Source organism: Nematolebias whitei, chromosome 7 (assembly GCF_014905685.2).
Source record: "Nematolebias whitei isolate Nwh7 chromosome 7, NemWhi1, whole genome shotgun sequence".
Lineage (NCBI taxonomy): Eukaryota > Metazoa > Chordata > Actinopteri > Cyprinodontiformes > Rivulidae > Nematolebias > Nematolebias whitei.
In genome coordinates this window covers 9,031,001-9,047,871 of record NC_056504.1, presented here as the reverse complement: position 1 = coordinate 9,047,871, position 16,871 = coordinate 9,031,001, and the positions used below count along the sequence as shown (strand labels likewise).

The window sequence follows — 16,871 nt, the reverse complement described above, 5'->3', positions numbered from 1 at the left end:
CATCCATCCATCCATCCATCCATCCATCCATCCATCCATCCATCCATTATATTGACCCACTTCTTCCTTTTCGGGTCACAGGGGTCACTGGTGCCCATGTCCAGCTATCAATGTGCGAGGGGCGGCGGGACACCCTGGACAGGTCTCCAGTCCATCACAGGGACACATAGAGACAAACAACCATTCACTCTCTCGCTCACACCTAGGGACAATTTAGAGTTACCAATCAGCCGAACATGTATGTTTTGATCTGTAGGAGGAAACCAGAGTACCTGAAGTAAACCCGTGCATGCACGGAGAGAACATGCAAACTCCAACCAGAAAGGCCCCCGGTCGGGATTTGAACCAGGGCGACCTGCTTGCGGAGAGGTGGCAGCTCTACCACCAACTGTGCCACCGTGCTGCCCTTGGTTTAACCAGTTTATTTAAATTTAGAACCAGCAGTAGTAAGAAAGTTGAATCCATCCTAAATGATTTTCTTCACCCAACCCATAAAAGGTTTGTGAAACAACATAGTTCCTTTTGCTTAATTTTGAAAAAAAAAAAAAAAAAAAAAGTTTGGAAAATTGTTAAATGATTTTTTTCATTTTGATACAAAGCTGTTTATTTTGTTAAGGATATACAGTCAACCAACAACAACAAAAAATTAATCAAACACATTTATAACCTGTTTAAAAATTTAAACCTACATCACAGACACTTTATTGTGCACACCTTGCGAGTTCTGAGTTCGACCCCATTTTACCTTCAGAATTACTTTGATTTTTAATGTCATATATTCAACAAGTTATTGAAAACATTCATCAGAGAGTTGGTTCTTACTGACATGATACCATCACCCAGTGACTGCACATCTGTAAGCTGCACATCCATGATGGGAATCTCCCATTCCACCTCATCCCAAAGGTGAAGGATTGGATTAAGATGTGGTGACCATGGAGGCCACTGGAGGTCAGCGACATGAGACTCATCATAGCAGGAAATGTTTTTCCTGCCTTTTATTGGCTAATTTTAGTCGGTCTTTGTGAAGTGTAGCTTCAGTTTCCTGTTCTTAGCTAACAGGAGTGCCACCTGATGTGGTCTTCTGCTACTGGAACTCATCTACTTCAAGGTTGGACACGTATGTTCAGAGATGGTGTTCTGCAGACCTTGATAATTTAAGCTACTGTTGCCTTCCTACCATATAGTTTCTCGTTTTGGACCATTCTCTTTAAACCCTAGAGATGATTGTGAGTAAAAATCCCAGTAGATCAGCAGTTTCTGAGACGCCCAGACCAGCCTGTCTGGCACCAACAACCACGTCACATTCAAAGCCCCCTAAATCCCCTTCCCTCCTCATTCTGTTTGGTTTGAACTTCAGCAAGTGTTCACTTAAGTCTACATGCCTAAAGCTTTGAGTTGCAGCCATGTGACTGGCTGGTTAGCTATGTGTGTTAACAAGCAATTGAACAAATGTACTTAAACTGTGAGCATTTGTTTATTCCAGTCAATCAAATGTGTTTTTAGTGCATTATACAGTATTCCTCTAACACCAGCCTGTGGAAAACTGACCTCCTCCAGTCTGGAAGTTTGGCAGAGAGGGAACGAGGATCTGATGAAGGAAGAGAGGACTGCTGTTCATCTTGATGGAACCGGACAACAAACTGCTAAAGTAGTAGATGTACCTACGGGGGAGAAGGTGAGGAGACGACATGAGCGACAGGGTGGATGATAGAATCGTAGCAAGAAAAGAATATTTGACAGAAGATGAAAGAGTTGTATGAGTGACCTGTTCTGAGATGGCTGTAGAGAAGAAGAGACTTTGTCCTCACAAAACTTCCTCATGGCCACAGTGGTGAGCGCCTGGTCTGCTCTGTGGACACAAGAACAAATTTCTACAGAGGAGGTCCAGGCACGCCTGAAAGGTTTGCTATGAAATACAGTGAGCAGAGTTTTGATTTGTCTTCTTTGACAAAAGCTTTTATGCATCATCTGAACATTTTCCAACACACACTGGAATATTTCCTGTCTTCTATACTGTACGTATAAAGATGCACATTACCCAGCTGAGATCTTGCTGTAGTGCATGTATGCTGCCACGATCACCCCAGTTTTTCCTTTGTTTCCCTGTCGGAGCAAAAATGAGAAAACTTGTGAGCCACATTCTTTAAAAGTGAAGCATTTGTGCGTTTGTTCATGTTGCACCAACTTTGCAGTGAAGAACCACTACGTTGTTAGGGTCAGAGGTCAGCCAGGTCTCCATGGCTTTACAAACGGCACAAATCCTGTCCAAAGGAGGGGCGTGAAGATTGGGCCAGCCGTAGTCCTGCACCTAGACCACAGAGGAGGAGCTGTAATTACAGTTTGGCTCATTTTTAACAGAGTCAGCTCTTACCCACTGAATGTATGATATACCTTTGGGTTAAGTCTATTAATGTCATGTCTCTTCTCTGATAAATTCAGGAGCTGTGGAAAAGCCACAAGACGGCCGATGTTAAAGCAGAAGCTTACACTTTTTCAGCAAAACATTTGAAGAAAACAATCAAAGCAGCATTTTGCACATTTACAGTAATAATATTTCTCAGTATTTTTGTTTCTAGACGAACCAGAAACTTGTCTTGGTGCTTTGACTGGAGCATGGATGCGACTTCCTGCAGGTTCTGGCAGTACCGCTGCTCCTCCAGCTCTGGTGAGAAGAAGACGGAGATGATCCTCTCAGTGATGTAGGTGAGATCGAAGTCGTATTGGCACTCCATCACGTCCTCCATCACTTGTTCCACAGTTTTACACCTGGAGATCATGAAAAGACGCAAGAAACTCAATCTGACTCTTTAGTTTGCTGTATAAATTACCTTTTTTTTTGTTTATTTGCACATATTTGAGTTTTTGCAGTACCTTGGTAAAGAGCTTCTCTTCCTCTGTGATGCTGGTTTAGTGGAACCTTGCTGTGAAGCAAACAGAAACCAGAAACTTAGTGCTGCAAAGACATTCTACATCCCATTATGTGACATTTCTCTCAAACAAAAACATCCAAACCTACCAGGTCAGACACCAGGGTGCAGGTGGAAGACACCTGAGGGGAAAGAAGCATATGGTTTGAGTTTGCAGCCGCAGAATAAAACACTCGCTCCCCCAACACTGGACGTAAAGCAGCTCTTTTTTTATGTATGTGTTTGATTTAATGTGTTTGGTCCAACTCCAGCAGCACAGATGAAACAAGGGAGGGTTGTGTGATGAGAAAGAAGGAGACGCTGATGGAGAGAATAGTAAAATTCATTTTTACTCTCCTGTTGTCATCTGCAGCAGCTGGTGTCAGGAAGCAAATAGATTTTTTTTGTTACTTCCACATGAAATCTTATGCCAGACAATATCAACAAACACACAGCAAATCAGAAAAAAACACTGGCCTGTGAAAAGAAAAATGTAGAAACATGAAAACAATTATTTAGTTGCGCTTTAATCATGTTTTAACTACATTTAACTGTTATTATGCAGCAGCTGAATTTGAAAAGTTATAGGATCTGAAGAGTTCAGTAAAAGATGACTGATTAGTTTGTTTGGCCTCCAACAGATGGAGAGGATACAGGCAGACGGAGTTTACTGCAGAAAGACTCTACATGTGTTGAGCAGCACTTTTCTTCTGCCGATGGCTCTACAAAAACTTTACAAAACAACAAACGCACATATAAAAGATTCAGAACAAAGCCGAGGTCATCCAGATAAGGTGCAGCTATCACTTAACAAACTGGAGAAGCAGCATTTTCTGTGAAAAGACAGAGCGAAAGCTGAGTGCTGAACAAGTCTGCTGACATTTGATGAAGAAGCAGAAACTTAGTTGGTCGAGCAGCAAGTAAAATGTCTGACAACCTCTGTGGCTCTGAACCACTGCACCGACATGCTATGGGTTTTTTATGGAACGGGTGTCCACACTTCATTTTAAACCAGGGACATTTTTTAATGATCCCACTAATTTAGTTGCTAGATTTATCTTTCACATTTTCAGCGATGTGCTTTTATATTTATTAAAATTGATGCAAATTCTCTAATGCACATTGTCTTAAGGCTTTTGCACAAGAATAAATAGTCTCATAATGAAATAATATATTGATTTTTCATGATTTTCTCCACCAGATCGTCTGGTTTGTTGAGGTTCAGCTCTGTTACAGTCTGTACTTCTAAAACAAACTGGTCCGCTAATTCTTTAGCTACTTTAATATTAGCACAAAGCCGAAAAATGGAAGAAACTAATTTTCTTTTTCATTTTTAAGATGGTTTATCATTCATCTTTGTGTATATCATGAGAGATGTGATACCTGATCTGTTTTTGATCCAAGTCCAAAAACAATATTATAGGATTCAAAACTGAGGATCACACATGAGCCAACATAATAACTTTTTCATTTGTCACATCAGACAGCATCTGCTGGAAAGAAACAACAACATATTATACAGGTGGTTCAAAGATCTGAACAACACACACACACACACACACACACACACACACACACACACACACACACACACAGACACACACACACTATGAAAGACGGCACGTTGTGACAAGTTGCTAAAAGGCATAGAAAAATAGAAATGTGCTCATATGAATATAATCATGCAAGTCTCAAACAAAAACAAAATCAACATACTTAGCGTCACATTTTGGTAATGGTCAATTCTAATATAACTTCTGAATTAATTTATTCAAAAGTAAAATGTACTCCTGACCCAAATAATAACAGCGGTATAATGTAGATTCACCACCTATTACTTAACCAAATAAACATTTAACAAAGCAAATGCTCTACACAACTGTTATACTATTTTTACTATTTATGACTACTTGTAAAAATTATGGAAAAAATACTGTCAGCAGTCATTTCTAAATTTTAATCTGGAGATCTTCTACACCTCCAGATGCAGGAAGAGGGCCAGCTGCATCATGAAGGACCCCGCTCACCCAGCACACACACTTTTTGTCCCGCTCCCCTCAGGAAGGAGGTTGAGGAGCATGAAGTGTAGAACCACTAGACTGAGGAACAGCTTCTACCCTGAAGCTGAAAGACTTATAAATCTCTAATCAGGCTTATCATTGTGAACAAATAAATAAATAAATCACTGTAATGCCACTTTGTTGATATGTGCTGATCACACGTATTTTATGAAACCAAAAATGAAACAGAGATCAGACCATAGGGGAGAAAACAACAAGCTTTAATAACAAAAGTTAATGGAAGGAACAGTAATCCATCGAAAACACACACACACAGAGTCAAAGCAGAACCTAGAGGCAGGAACTGTAGAAATATACAGTAATGTAGAATTAAAGCAGAGGATGAAGACCAACAGGAAGCAATTTGCAACAGGATGTCAGAGGTTCTTGCACACAAACATACATGCTCACACGCACACGCACACACATTACACACTCAGAAGCTCTGCCAGCCTCGGGCTCCTCATTAATGCATGCTGGGGCCACAGGGAACGGGGCCATCTGGTTCAGTTTGTCTTGTTCATCAGCTAACATTTAGGAGGTGCCAGTGACAGCACTCCATCCCTCCCTGGGTGACGGGCTAACTGATGGTGCTGGGCCGGATCCTGCGTGTCCTGTTCAGTTTTTCTTGCTCGCCTCGTAGAACTTTTTTTTTTTTTACCAACTATTGACAACTGTTTGACAGAACTATCAGATATTCAGTCAGACGCAAAATGTTGAACTATTCCTTTGAGACGTAACCTTGAGAATCTGGGAAAATGTCAACAATGCCTTCCAATATGTTTTGACATTTAAAGCGGATTTGATCAATGGGACAACAATAAAAAATACTGTTAAATCAGCATTGATCGCTTGCAAACTTTAAACCTTTGGAGTATGCTGGCAAGTAATTGCCTCCGCAGCACAGCAGGGATCTGATTTTTGATACGATGTCTCGATTCATCGTTCCAGGGAAATGAAGTCGGATCTTTCAGAGGTGTGGGAAGCAGGAGGGACAGCAGGCGTGGGGATCCAGGAGGAGCTCATTTTTCTCTGAGCTGACATCACGATCTGAAGAGGGAGAAGTGAGTAAGTTGTGTCGTCTGAAAGTGGAAACAAGCTAAACGACCGCAGCTCATTCCACGTTCCACAGTCTCGCACAAAGCTCAAATAAATGATTTTTTTTTAAACACAGACTGTTTAGGTTTCACTGAGAGGGGAAAGTTTTTAGAAGTGACTCCTTTTGCTTTCATTTTTGTGCACCTTGGCAATGATCACCTCTGTTATTACATCTGCTTTGCTGCATCCAGAGCATCAGGCGGGACAACGCCATCCTCACCATAGATACAAGCACACTCTCCCCCCTGTACAAACAACATTTAACCACAAAGAGCAGCTTGATAAGCATCGCCACACACAGCCAGGGGACATCAGCTAACTGGCCCCGGGGAGCGAAGGAGGAGGAGGGAGCTCAAAGCAACAGCAAACTGTCGAGGGAGCAGAAAGATAGTCAGAGCTTTTAGAGGAGAGAGAAAAAGTCAGGATGACAGGAAGTGGAAAGAGGGAGGCAAACAGACAGTGAAGGAGAGTCCTGAACGGGAGAAAGATATCAACAGCTGAACATGCCTCCTGACCACTCTCACAGAGCAGAGAGCTTTAACACAGCTATTTTAATCGCGCTTCTTATTTTAGACTAAACAACATGATCTCAGAACACTTAAAGGCTCTTTTGTCTATTTTTACATCAGTCATCTATCACCTTCTTTGTTGCAAATGTGGGAATAATTTTCAGGAGACGGTGCAGTTGATTTGTCTCGATGGCTAATGGAAACGAACGCACTTGTTTATTTAGTTGGTCTTTCATCGCCTTTTTGACCAACAGTATGTGACGCCCAACAATTAAAAAATACTGCTTCTATTCATCACACAAAAGCACATTATTAAAGAGCTGCAACTATTTTACTGTTATAAGCCTGGCAAAAACGGACTGCAGCCTACTTATATAGACTTTCCATCTGATCGAGACACTTAAAGCACTTTACACTACAGTCTGTGCCTCATTTACCCATTCATTCATCACTCTACTAGATCTATACAAAGAATAATCAGAGCTTTATCACATTCATACATCGATGGGACACACATTGGAGGCAATGAGGGGTTCAGTGTCTTGCCCAGGGACATTTCGGTATGTGACTGCACTGCTGGTGGATTTGAACCCCCAACTCTTGCAGTGGAGGACGACTGCTCTAACCACTCAGCCACAGCCGCCCTATAAAACCAATAGAAACAATATGGTTCCTTCCAGGAATATTAAACAAAGCCTGGTGTACACCTTTTGTCAGGAAATTAAAAGCAGAGGGCCGATATAAACATTCAGGGCATGCGTCTGTGTTTGTACTTGCGCCACGGTGTGTTTGAATGTTGCTAAGGCAAAGAGAGCAGTAAAATTAAATTAACCGGGATAATTATCTGTGCACCGCTCATCATGCCTCTGATGGTTACAAATAGCAAGAGCAAACCGCCTCGGAAAAGACACTAATTTAATTTTCAAAGACGTTCATCTGACAGGGATTTATTAATTTTTTTTCTTTGCCTCTACAACATCCACTTCAGCCATCAACTTTGATGTTTCTACCGTCCCAGTGATGTGCGGCGACAGTTGCTGCTGCCACACGACAGCATGTTTACCTGCTCCCTGCGGTGACGCACGAAAGGCTGCAAAACAAGGCTCACGATTCCCAAGAAAAGGACGACAGAACTCACAGCGTTTAGACAAGAGCTTGTCTGATACCTGTCAGCTGCTTCATTCACACCAGCCTGAGGAGAAAAGTAACAACTTTATAAGAGTTTTGTTTTTCTGGTTGTTTTCTGTCCCTCCTAATGGGAACAAATGAAAACAGCATCCTGCTGCATGCTCAATAATTAGGTAGAAAAATCTAACAAAGGTCCTCGGGATGGGTTCAAAAACGAAAAGAAAATTGTTGAAACGTTTCGTCTTTTATCCAAAAAACTTTGTCAGTCTGAGGAGGTGCATTAAACTCAGTCTTATAAATAGTCTCTTGTCATAGTGGATCAACCAGTTTGCTGGTGACAGACAAAACTAGCTGTTCACATGATCAAGGAGGACCTATAAAATAAAGGAGGAACGTTATGTAGCCCATAAATGCATTACCCAAAGATCACAGTTGCCATATCAATCCATAAATCAACATGAACCATTAGAAGAGCAGCTGAGGTGAGAGGACAGTGTGATCATCCGTAATTCACCTTCATCATTAGGATTCTTCTGTCAGGGAGTGGGATAGACAACCGGCTGTCTTTCAGTGGGTCTAAAGTTCATGTGTTTTAAATAGAATTTAAAATAAAGGCACAGCTCCTTAGAAGATGCACATCACCTGCCAAAGCTTTATATGAAAATCATCTTATGAGACATTTTGAGCTGATTCGATCAAAACGGTGAATTCTCTTGAAACCTGTTTGTGCTCAAACATGTTAAAGTTGATCAGTCTCAGCTACCTCCACGTGATAACCAAGCTGTGGGGACTATTTTGAAACGTAACCAATCATGGAAGTACATTCAACCTTCTGAGAGTTTTATTTAAATATATCCACTGCTTCGGGAGATATTTTTCTAACACACAAGGTTGACTCCAGAAGTTAATGCCAACATTTTAAGCAAAGATCATGAGCAAAGCCTTTGATATATGTGTTGGTGATTACTATCAGCTACTACCACAGTAAACTTTAGCTCGTTTATCTGTGACACTGTCTGAGTGATAGAGATGTTTGTCTTTGTTAAAGAAGGTTGGCTGTGGCATCCATCTAAACTTTGATTTACCCCAGAGGTTAATCGGTCAAACGTGTCCAGTGGATCATAGCGCGCTAACAGAACGCACACACAAGCAAAAACATTTTACTCCTGCCTTTTGCCTTTCAGCGGCAAGTGATGATAAACAGTCATGAACAGCTAGAAAGGTAAAAGAAACGCAACAATCCACAAAAAATAAAAAAAAATCAAGAAACAGGACAAATTTAGGAAGATACAGTAAATATTCAAACACAGACACAAGCACTTAGAATACAAGCATAAGAAGTATGACATCTTTAAATACATGTACGGGTGTATGTACTACACAGTTATTAACAGTGCCTGTGGTTTGCTCAACTTCACTTCATAACAACTACCTCATTAAAAAGTAAATGTTATGACTGTAAATAATTCAAATCTGTGTATTTTTTTAGGTCACAGCAGGAGTTCCTGCTTCACTTTCTGCAGTTTCCATCTTCATCGCTGTTAACAAAATCCACGTCTGATCGAGGTAAGAGTCTTTAATAGGACAACGTCTAGCTACAACTGCATGCCGGAGAGCAAATATTGAAAATCTGCAAAGATGCAAAAACTATAAGAGGATAAAAATACATAAGGTATTTAAAAAAAATGTGTGCTCAGCGTGGAAAACTCAGCGCTGTGAACACAGTGCAGAGTGTTTTTACCTCTTTAAAAGGAGCTTCAGTCTTTCCCCTCTGCCTCCGAGCAGTCCTGCATGTGGAGTGTGGTGATACACACACACTCTGCTCACTCTCACTGCTTCACTTTTTTCCTTCTCCGTCATGTAAACACACACACACACAGTGTGCCAGCGAGCGTTAACCCCTCTCACTGTGTCTGTGTTGTACTCACAGACTCACTTCAGCAGGCGTGCAGCAGCTCTCTGCAGCCAGCTGATCCTTTAGTGATGATGATGTTTTAAAAAACACGGACGAGAGGATGCACAACGCATGGAGGCCTGATGCAACCACTAAACATTTCAAAAGGTAATTCAAGAGCTTTACCTGTGGCTATAAAACCACATCGTAAAATCTGACATTAAATGAAAAACAACAACAACCAACAAGATTTAAATGATAAAAGAAGCAAATGAAAACGTTTCTTGGGGGAACGCACGCCACGTTTCATGTCTGAGTACGTCTCGTGATGCAGTGAGACGTCACGCTCAGAGTGTGTGTTGTGACCGTCAGCTGTTGCCACATCAAATTTTAGCTCAATATTTGTGCAAACGGCTGCGTCTTTGCCACATTTGTGTCGGCTAGTGTTCATTAGCTGTGGCGGCCATCTTGAATTGCGTTGACTTCAATAGTTGTAGAAGTGCATTGTATGTTTACTTTCTGCAAGTTTAATTAAAACTTAAGTGGTTTTTAACATATTTTGCTAACACACTAACACACAACGGCAAAGCAATTATTGCCCACCTTTTGCCTGACACCGGGGACATAAAACAGGAAGTAATGTGCTATAGGATGAGACATACATGTCAGGGTTGGCGTGACACGAAGCAGACATCAGTCTGCCTTGACCTAATGTTCCTCTTTATTTATGAAACCCCCCCAAACGGGGGTCATTACATAGACACACAGCTGCCTCTCACTTATTTGTGTCCCCCTGTGATCACCCACTGACAGGCATCTACGGCACTCCTGTTATTTTCTATATTTACACTCTCAGACTCCTCCTCTCCACACTGATCATCGTCCTGTGTGACGGCGTCCCCTCGGTCCCATCCAGGGCACCCGCTCTGCTGCTGCCTCAGAGAAACCTTTTTGGATATTGCCGTAGTGACCAGAGGGATGAGTAGGATAAAAATAATCATCTCTCCTTTTTTTTTAACGTGCTGCAGAAGTACAACAGCTGGTGGTGCTCAGGGGGTGTACCATCACAGTCTGCATGTGATGGGGGCTCGTGCTTTGCATTGTTGTAGCGACCTGCAGCAGATACAAACGCCTAGTCCAGCATGAGGATAAATAAAGGTAAACTTCTGAGTATCCCCCAGCACCATGAAAAGTGGGTGACCATGCTGTTACCTATGGATGAGCTATGTTTTTGTTTTCTCTGTCTGTCTTTTAGCAACATACCTCATGGACCACAGGACATACAAAGTATTTTATTAAAGCTCACTGAAGGTAATCATTAGATCCAACAATGTTCAGTCAGGTCATCTGGACTGTTTTATTTTGTGGAGGAGAGGGTGTGCCCCAGAGACCGTCTTAGCACCAACATAACTGTTTTTTTTCTCCACTTCACTTTGGAGTAAGCTGTTGAGGTAATAGCAGTTTTGTTCGATGTTTCCTCAGACTGATGAAGCCTTCTGGATGGAGGGCAAAACATCACAGCACAAAATAAATAAATAAACTGTCCAGATGACCTGACTGTTGTTGGATTTTATACCTGGAATATTGAGCATGGACTTTGGTGTAATCATTAGATGTACCTCTATAAATGATTATCTGATTAAACATGGCTGCCAACGCTAATAAATTTTAGCCAACCATGTATAACTCAGTCAGTTGCGCAGACACTGAGCTAAAATGCTGTGTGGTAGTAGCTGAGAGTCATCCTCAACCCATATCCCAAATGCTGAACACACCTTTTAGACTTCAACAGCCCTGAAATGTGCATCAGCACAGCACATAAACGTGTTGCTCCTTTTGTATTTGTGTTTGGAGCAGCTGAACAGAGAGGTAGAGCGGCTCAGTTTAAAGCGGGGTCGTGACCTCGGTGCTGTGTGACACTGAGCTGCTGTCACACGAGCGTGGGGTCGGCCGCTGCCGATGTCTTGACAGAAGCTGCGAACAGAGAGGCCGCTTGTCTCACGTAGTGGAAACATGTCGTCTTTAACTGGAACAGTCTGCTCTTTGTCCGTAAAATACCCAGATTTTCTGCATATTTTCCACACAACCATGTTTACTCGACATCTGAGCACAAAAAAGCTGGATGTTTAAACAGTTCAGCTCATTTAGCTAATGTATTATAAACTGCAGCTCACATCAAGCTACTTGGATTAGTTTGAACACCTGAATGAAAAGGTTTAAGGTACTGCTGGAACTGCAGCTGCTGGTTTAATTGCTCATGTCTGTATGTGTTTGCAGGTCTGTTAGCACGACAGCTGATGAGCCACTGACCAGATTATAATGAAACGCCCCAAAAGTAACCATTAGATGTGCATCTATAATTCATTAACATTTGGAGGCAACCCAGTACAAGATGGCTGCCACCGCTAATTTACATTATCTAACATACAAATGACTGTAACAGTCAGTTTCACAGACACTGAGCTAAAGTGTGGTAGTAGCTGAGAGTCATTCCCAGCGCATGTTTGTGAATAACATAATTATAAGGTTTGACTAAAGCATCTACAAGTGGGACCCTGTGTACACAATTTTGTTCCACCTCATGTACCACATTTCTAGTTAACATTTTTCTTAGTTTATATCTTAGAGCTTACTGTTTTTCTTTTACATTTTATACTTTGTTGGATGTAACTGGGACCCTGTGTACACAATTTTGTTCCACCTCATGTACCACATGTGGTGCGAATGACAAATAAAGAACCTTGAACCTTGAAACTACAACTCGTCATTTCTCGTCATTAGAAACTATTCGTTTCAAACTGTGGTCCAAACGACAGCGGGCGATATGCATTCATTTAATTAGCTGAAGAGTTTAAAGGAGTTAAAAGTCTTATATTTCACAGCTTCGGCACAACCTTGTGTCATTTGTTTTGTGTAATTTCAGTAATAAAATAAAATCTATTCATTTTCTTGCTAATTCCAATATAAAGATGGTATAAAGTTTATTCATTTTAAAAACAAAACAATTCCATAAACTTAAAAAAAAATACAAGAGATTTAAAATGAAAGGCAGCAGAAAGAAGAAAAAATCTTATTATATCTGCCCCTTTTTTCAAACAATTATTTCAATCATAATAATCTTCAAGTAACAGAACAAAATGAATAACTCTTTCTAATTTTTCTAATTCTAATACAATGCACACTAAGCTACTTCATATATATTTTTTTAACAATCCAGCTTTGATCTTTTTCTTAAATGTGCACATTGACTTTTCACAATCCAACTCCTTGGATTGAGGTAGACCTTCCCTTCAGACTAGTTCTGAATTTTGGTTTGACAAATATCTCTATCCCCTTAAGATTATAACAACTTTGTCTTTTAATAAAATTTATTTGGATATTTAATGGTAATGTGTTATTTTGAGCCCTATACATAACTGATAAAATACTATAATCTACCAAATCATGGAACTTCAATAACTTCAGTTGATAAAATAATGTGCTTGATGGGTGACTGTAATGCTTTCTGGTGATAATTCTTACAGCTCTTTTCTGTAAAATAAAAATAGGTTTTGTAAATGTTTTACACGCTTTGCCCCAAACATCAATGCAATAGATTAAATGTGGAACAATGATTGTGTTATACAACATGTACAGAGCTTTATCATTTAATAATTCCCTGACTTTGTATAGTACTGCAATAGATTTAGATATTTTTGTTCTTACAGAATTTATGTGATTTTTCCATGTTAGCTGTTCATCAATGATTACACCCAAAAATTTCATCTCATTAACTCTACAAATCTCAACACCCTCAATTTTAAATGGATCGTCAACAGTTCTCTTTTTGTTACTAAATATCATGTATTTAGTTTTATCTAAGTTTAATGATAATTTATTAAGTTTAAACCAAGTTTGTATTTGATCAAATTCTGTCTTCATCAGTTCCAACATCCGTTTTACATCTTTACCCAAACAAAAAAAAGTGACATCATCTGCAAAAAGGACACATTTGAGGAGTCCTGATACATTCACTAAGTCATTCACATATAAAATAAATAACTTTGGTCCAAGTACAGAGCCTTGAGGAACTCCACAAGTGATATTGCAGAAGTCGGATCTTACACCATTTATTTGTACAAACTGTTTCCTATATTTCAAATAGCTAGCTACCCAGTGTAATGCTGGTCCTCTTATGCCATATTTATTTAATTTTTCAAGGAGAATAGTGTGGTCAATAGTATTGAATGCTTTTTTTAAATCAACAAAAATACTAACACAATACTGTTTTTGATCAACAGCAGTATGACTGTCTGTTATTGTCTGCTCCTACTCTGTTCTTTGTTTAAAACAGGTCTCTCTTGTAAATGAGTCCACGTGGCTCAATGAGACTAACCTGTACGAATAAATGTTGAATGAATAAGTAAGACTTGAGAAACATGCTTGTTTCTAGTGACGCCTCAATTCTAGTTCACCCAAGAAAACTGTGGTGGAACAAAGAGAAGATAGAGCAAATTAAAAGTTCATATTCCTCACACACTTTACAGCCACAACATAAAAAGGGAGGTAGTAAAAATACAAACAGAAGGTATTATTCTGCTGAAAACCGCTCCAGCACGTCTAATTGATCATAAGACGTATTTGAACAGTTTGGTCCCTGTGGTCTGGATTTAATACTGTTTTAAGAGTTTTAAGGCAGAACATTTTGTTTTTGCAGCTTTTAAAATAAATAAATCTTCCTGTTTTCAGTCCTGCTTTGTCTGCCCCTGGCTCCTCATAGGAGTTCTGAACTGGTTCAACTTTTAAGGTCCATTTTAGAAAACATATTAAGGAACACAGTCGTGAGGAATATACAGGTCCTTCTCAAAAAATTAGCATATTGTGATAAAGGTCATTATTTTCCATAATGTAATGATAAAAATGAAACTTTCATATATTTCAGATTCATTGCACACCAACTGAAATATTTCAGGTCTTTAATTGTTTTAATACTGATGATTATGGCATACAGCTCATGAAAACCCAAAATGCTTGTCCCAAAAAATTAGCATATTTCATCCCACCAATGAAAGACAAGTGTTTTTAATACAAAAAACACCAACCTTCAAATAATCATGTTCAGTTATGCACTCAATACTTGGTCGGGAATCCTTTTGCATGAATGACTGCTTCAATGCGGCGTGGCATGGAGGCAATCAGCCTGTGGCACTGCTGAGGTGTTATGGAGGCCCAGGATGCTTCGATAGCGGCCTTAAGCTCATCCAGAGTGTTGGGTCTTGTGTCTCTCAACTTTCTCTTCACAATATCCCACAGGTTCTCTATGGGGTTCAGGTCAGGAGAGTTGGCAGGCCAATTGAGCACAGTAATACCATGGTCAGTAAACCATTTACCAGTGGTTTTGGCACTGTGAGCAGGTGCCAGGTCGTGCTGAAAAATGAAATCTTCATCTCCATAAAGCTTTTCAGCAGAAGTGCTCCAAAATCTCCTGATAGCTAGCTGCATTGACCCTGCCCTTGATAAAACACAGTGGACCAACACCAGCAACTGACATGGCACCCCAGACCATCACTGACTGTGGGTGCTTCACACTGGGCTTCTGGCATTTTGGCATTTCCTTCTCCCCACAGTCTTCCTCCAGACTCTGGCACCTTGATTTCCGAATGACATGCAAAACTTGCTTTCATCCGAAAAAAGTACTTTGGACCACTGAGCAACAGTCCAGTGCTGCTTCTCTGTAGCCCAGGTCAGGTGCTTCTGCTGCTGTTTCTGGTTCAAAAGTGGCTTGACCTGGGGAATGCGGCACCTGTAGCCCATTTCCTGCACACGTCTGTGCACAGTGGCTCTGGAATCGGCCCTTCTCCACAATCCTCCTCAGGGTCCGGTCACCTCTTCTCGTTGTGCAGCGTTTTCTGCCACACTTTTCCCTTCCCACAGACTTCCCACTGAGGTGCCTTGATACAGCACTCTGGGAACAGCCTATTCGTTCAGCAATTTCTTTCTGTGTCTTACCCTCTTGCTTGAGGGTGTCAATGATGGCCTTCTGGACAGCAGTCAGGTCGGCAGTCTTACTCATGATTGTGGTTTTGAGTAATGAACAAGGCTGGGAGTTTTTAAAAGCCTCAGGAATCTTTTGCAGGTGTTTAAAGTTACGTTGTTGATTCAGATGGTTAGGTTAATAGCTTGTTTAGAGAACCTTTTCATGATATGCTAATTTTTTGGGACAGGCATTTGGGGTTTTCATGAGCTGTATGCCACAATCATCAGTATTAAAACAATTAAAGACCTGAAATATTTCAGTTGGTGTGCAATGAATCTGAAATATATGAAAGTTTCATTTTTATCATTACATTATGGAAAATAATGATCTTTATCACAATATGCTAATTTTTTGAGAAGGACCTGTAGTTTAGTGCTCTTTTTTCAGCACTTGGAGGGAACGCCTCTCTTAGATCTTGATTCTTAAAATAAATGTTTAAACATTTTAAAGCTCATCTTCACCAAGAAGTGAAGAGGGATAAGTCATTGTGTTCATGTGTATCTATTATAGAAGTTAAACTGGTGGCTGTGTCAAACAGTCATGAAAAACTGCAACAAGCTGTGCCACTTGTTGTCTTTGATTGATGCTGGTTCCAAATAATTCATTAAAGGCCTAACAATCTTAAAGAAAGCGCATCGATGCCACCTTTCATACTAGAGTTTTCTACCACACAGAGTTTAGCACAATATCTGTAATATTAGGGACTGGGATAGGGTAGAGGCAAGGCAGCTGACTGGGGACCCGAAAATCCCAGGTTCAATCCCCAGCCATTCCCACATGTCATGGTGTCTCTGAGCAAGGCACTCAATCCCGAATTGCTCCCCGACACCTACATAGCTGCCCACTGCTCCACATGTGTGTATCCCAGGTGCAGTGGGTTAAATGCAGAGAGCCAGTTTTGTCTTTGTATGGGAACATACAATGATGACAACACAAAGCACATTATTATTATTTATTATTAAATGGGTTATAGGCATTTTTTTGCTGGATACTGTCGAATGGTGAGGCAGCCATCTTAAATTTGGTTGACTTGTAGATGTATGTTTTTCTTTAATTAAATAATGTGCTAACAAACAAACCGCTGATCCCAATAGTTAATGCCAGCAAAGAAAAGATGTAGCACAAAAAGTAATGCTCAGTGTTTACATAGGGAATGACTCTCAGCTACTACTACACCACATTTTAGCTGACATCGTATATACAGTATATATATAACTAGATATATATATCCCCATGTCATTTAATCCATTATCTTTT

At 40.3% G+C, this 16,871-nt stretch overlaps 1 protein-coding gene across 1 annotated transcript in view; it reads right to left on the bottom strand.

Annotated features, from left to right (window-relative positions):
- The window catches only part of LOC119412241 (tensin-2), a gene marked incomplete at its 3' end in the record, with an annotated part of 20,106 nt that extends 10,606 nt beyond the window's left edge, over positions 1–9,500 (bottom strand). Inside the window, 9 exon segments of the mRNA XM_037679224.1 lie at positions 1,552–1,664; positions 1,769–1,852; positions 2,042–2,106; positions 2,189–2,311; positions 2,395–2,445; positions 2,586–2,769; positions 2,875–2,924; positions 3,020–3,052; positions 9,446–9,500. Coding sequence (XP_037535152.1) covers positions 1,552–1,664; positions 1,769–1,852; positions 2,042–2,106; positions 2,189–2,311; positions 2,395–2,445; positions 2,586–2,747 — 598 coding nt within the window.
- Between the last annotated feature and the right edge of the window lie 7,371 nt (positions 9,501–16,871).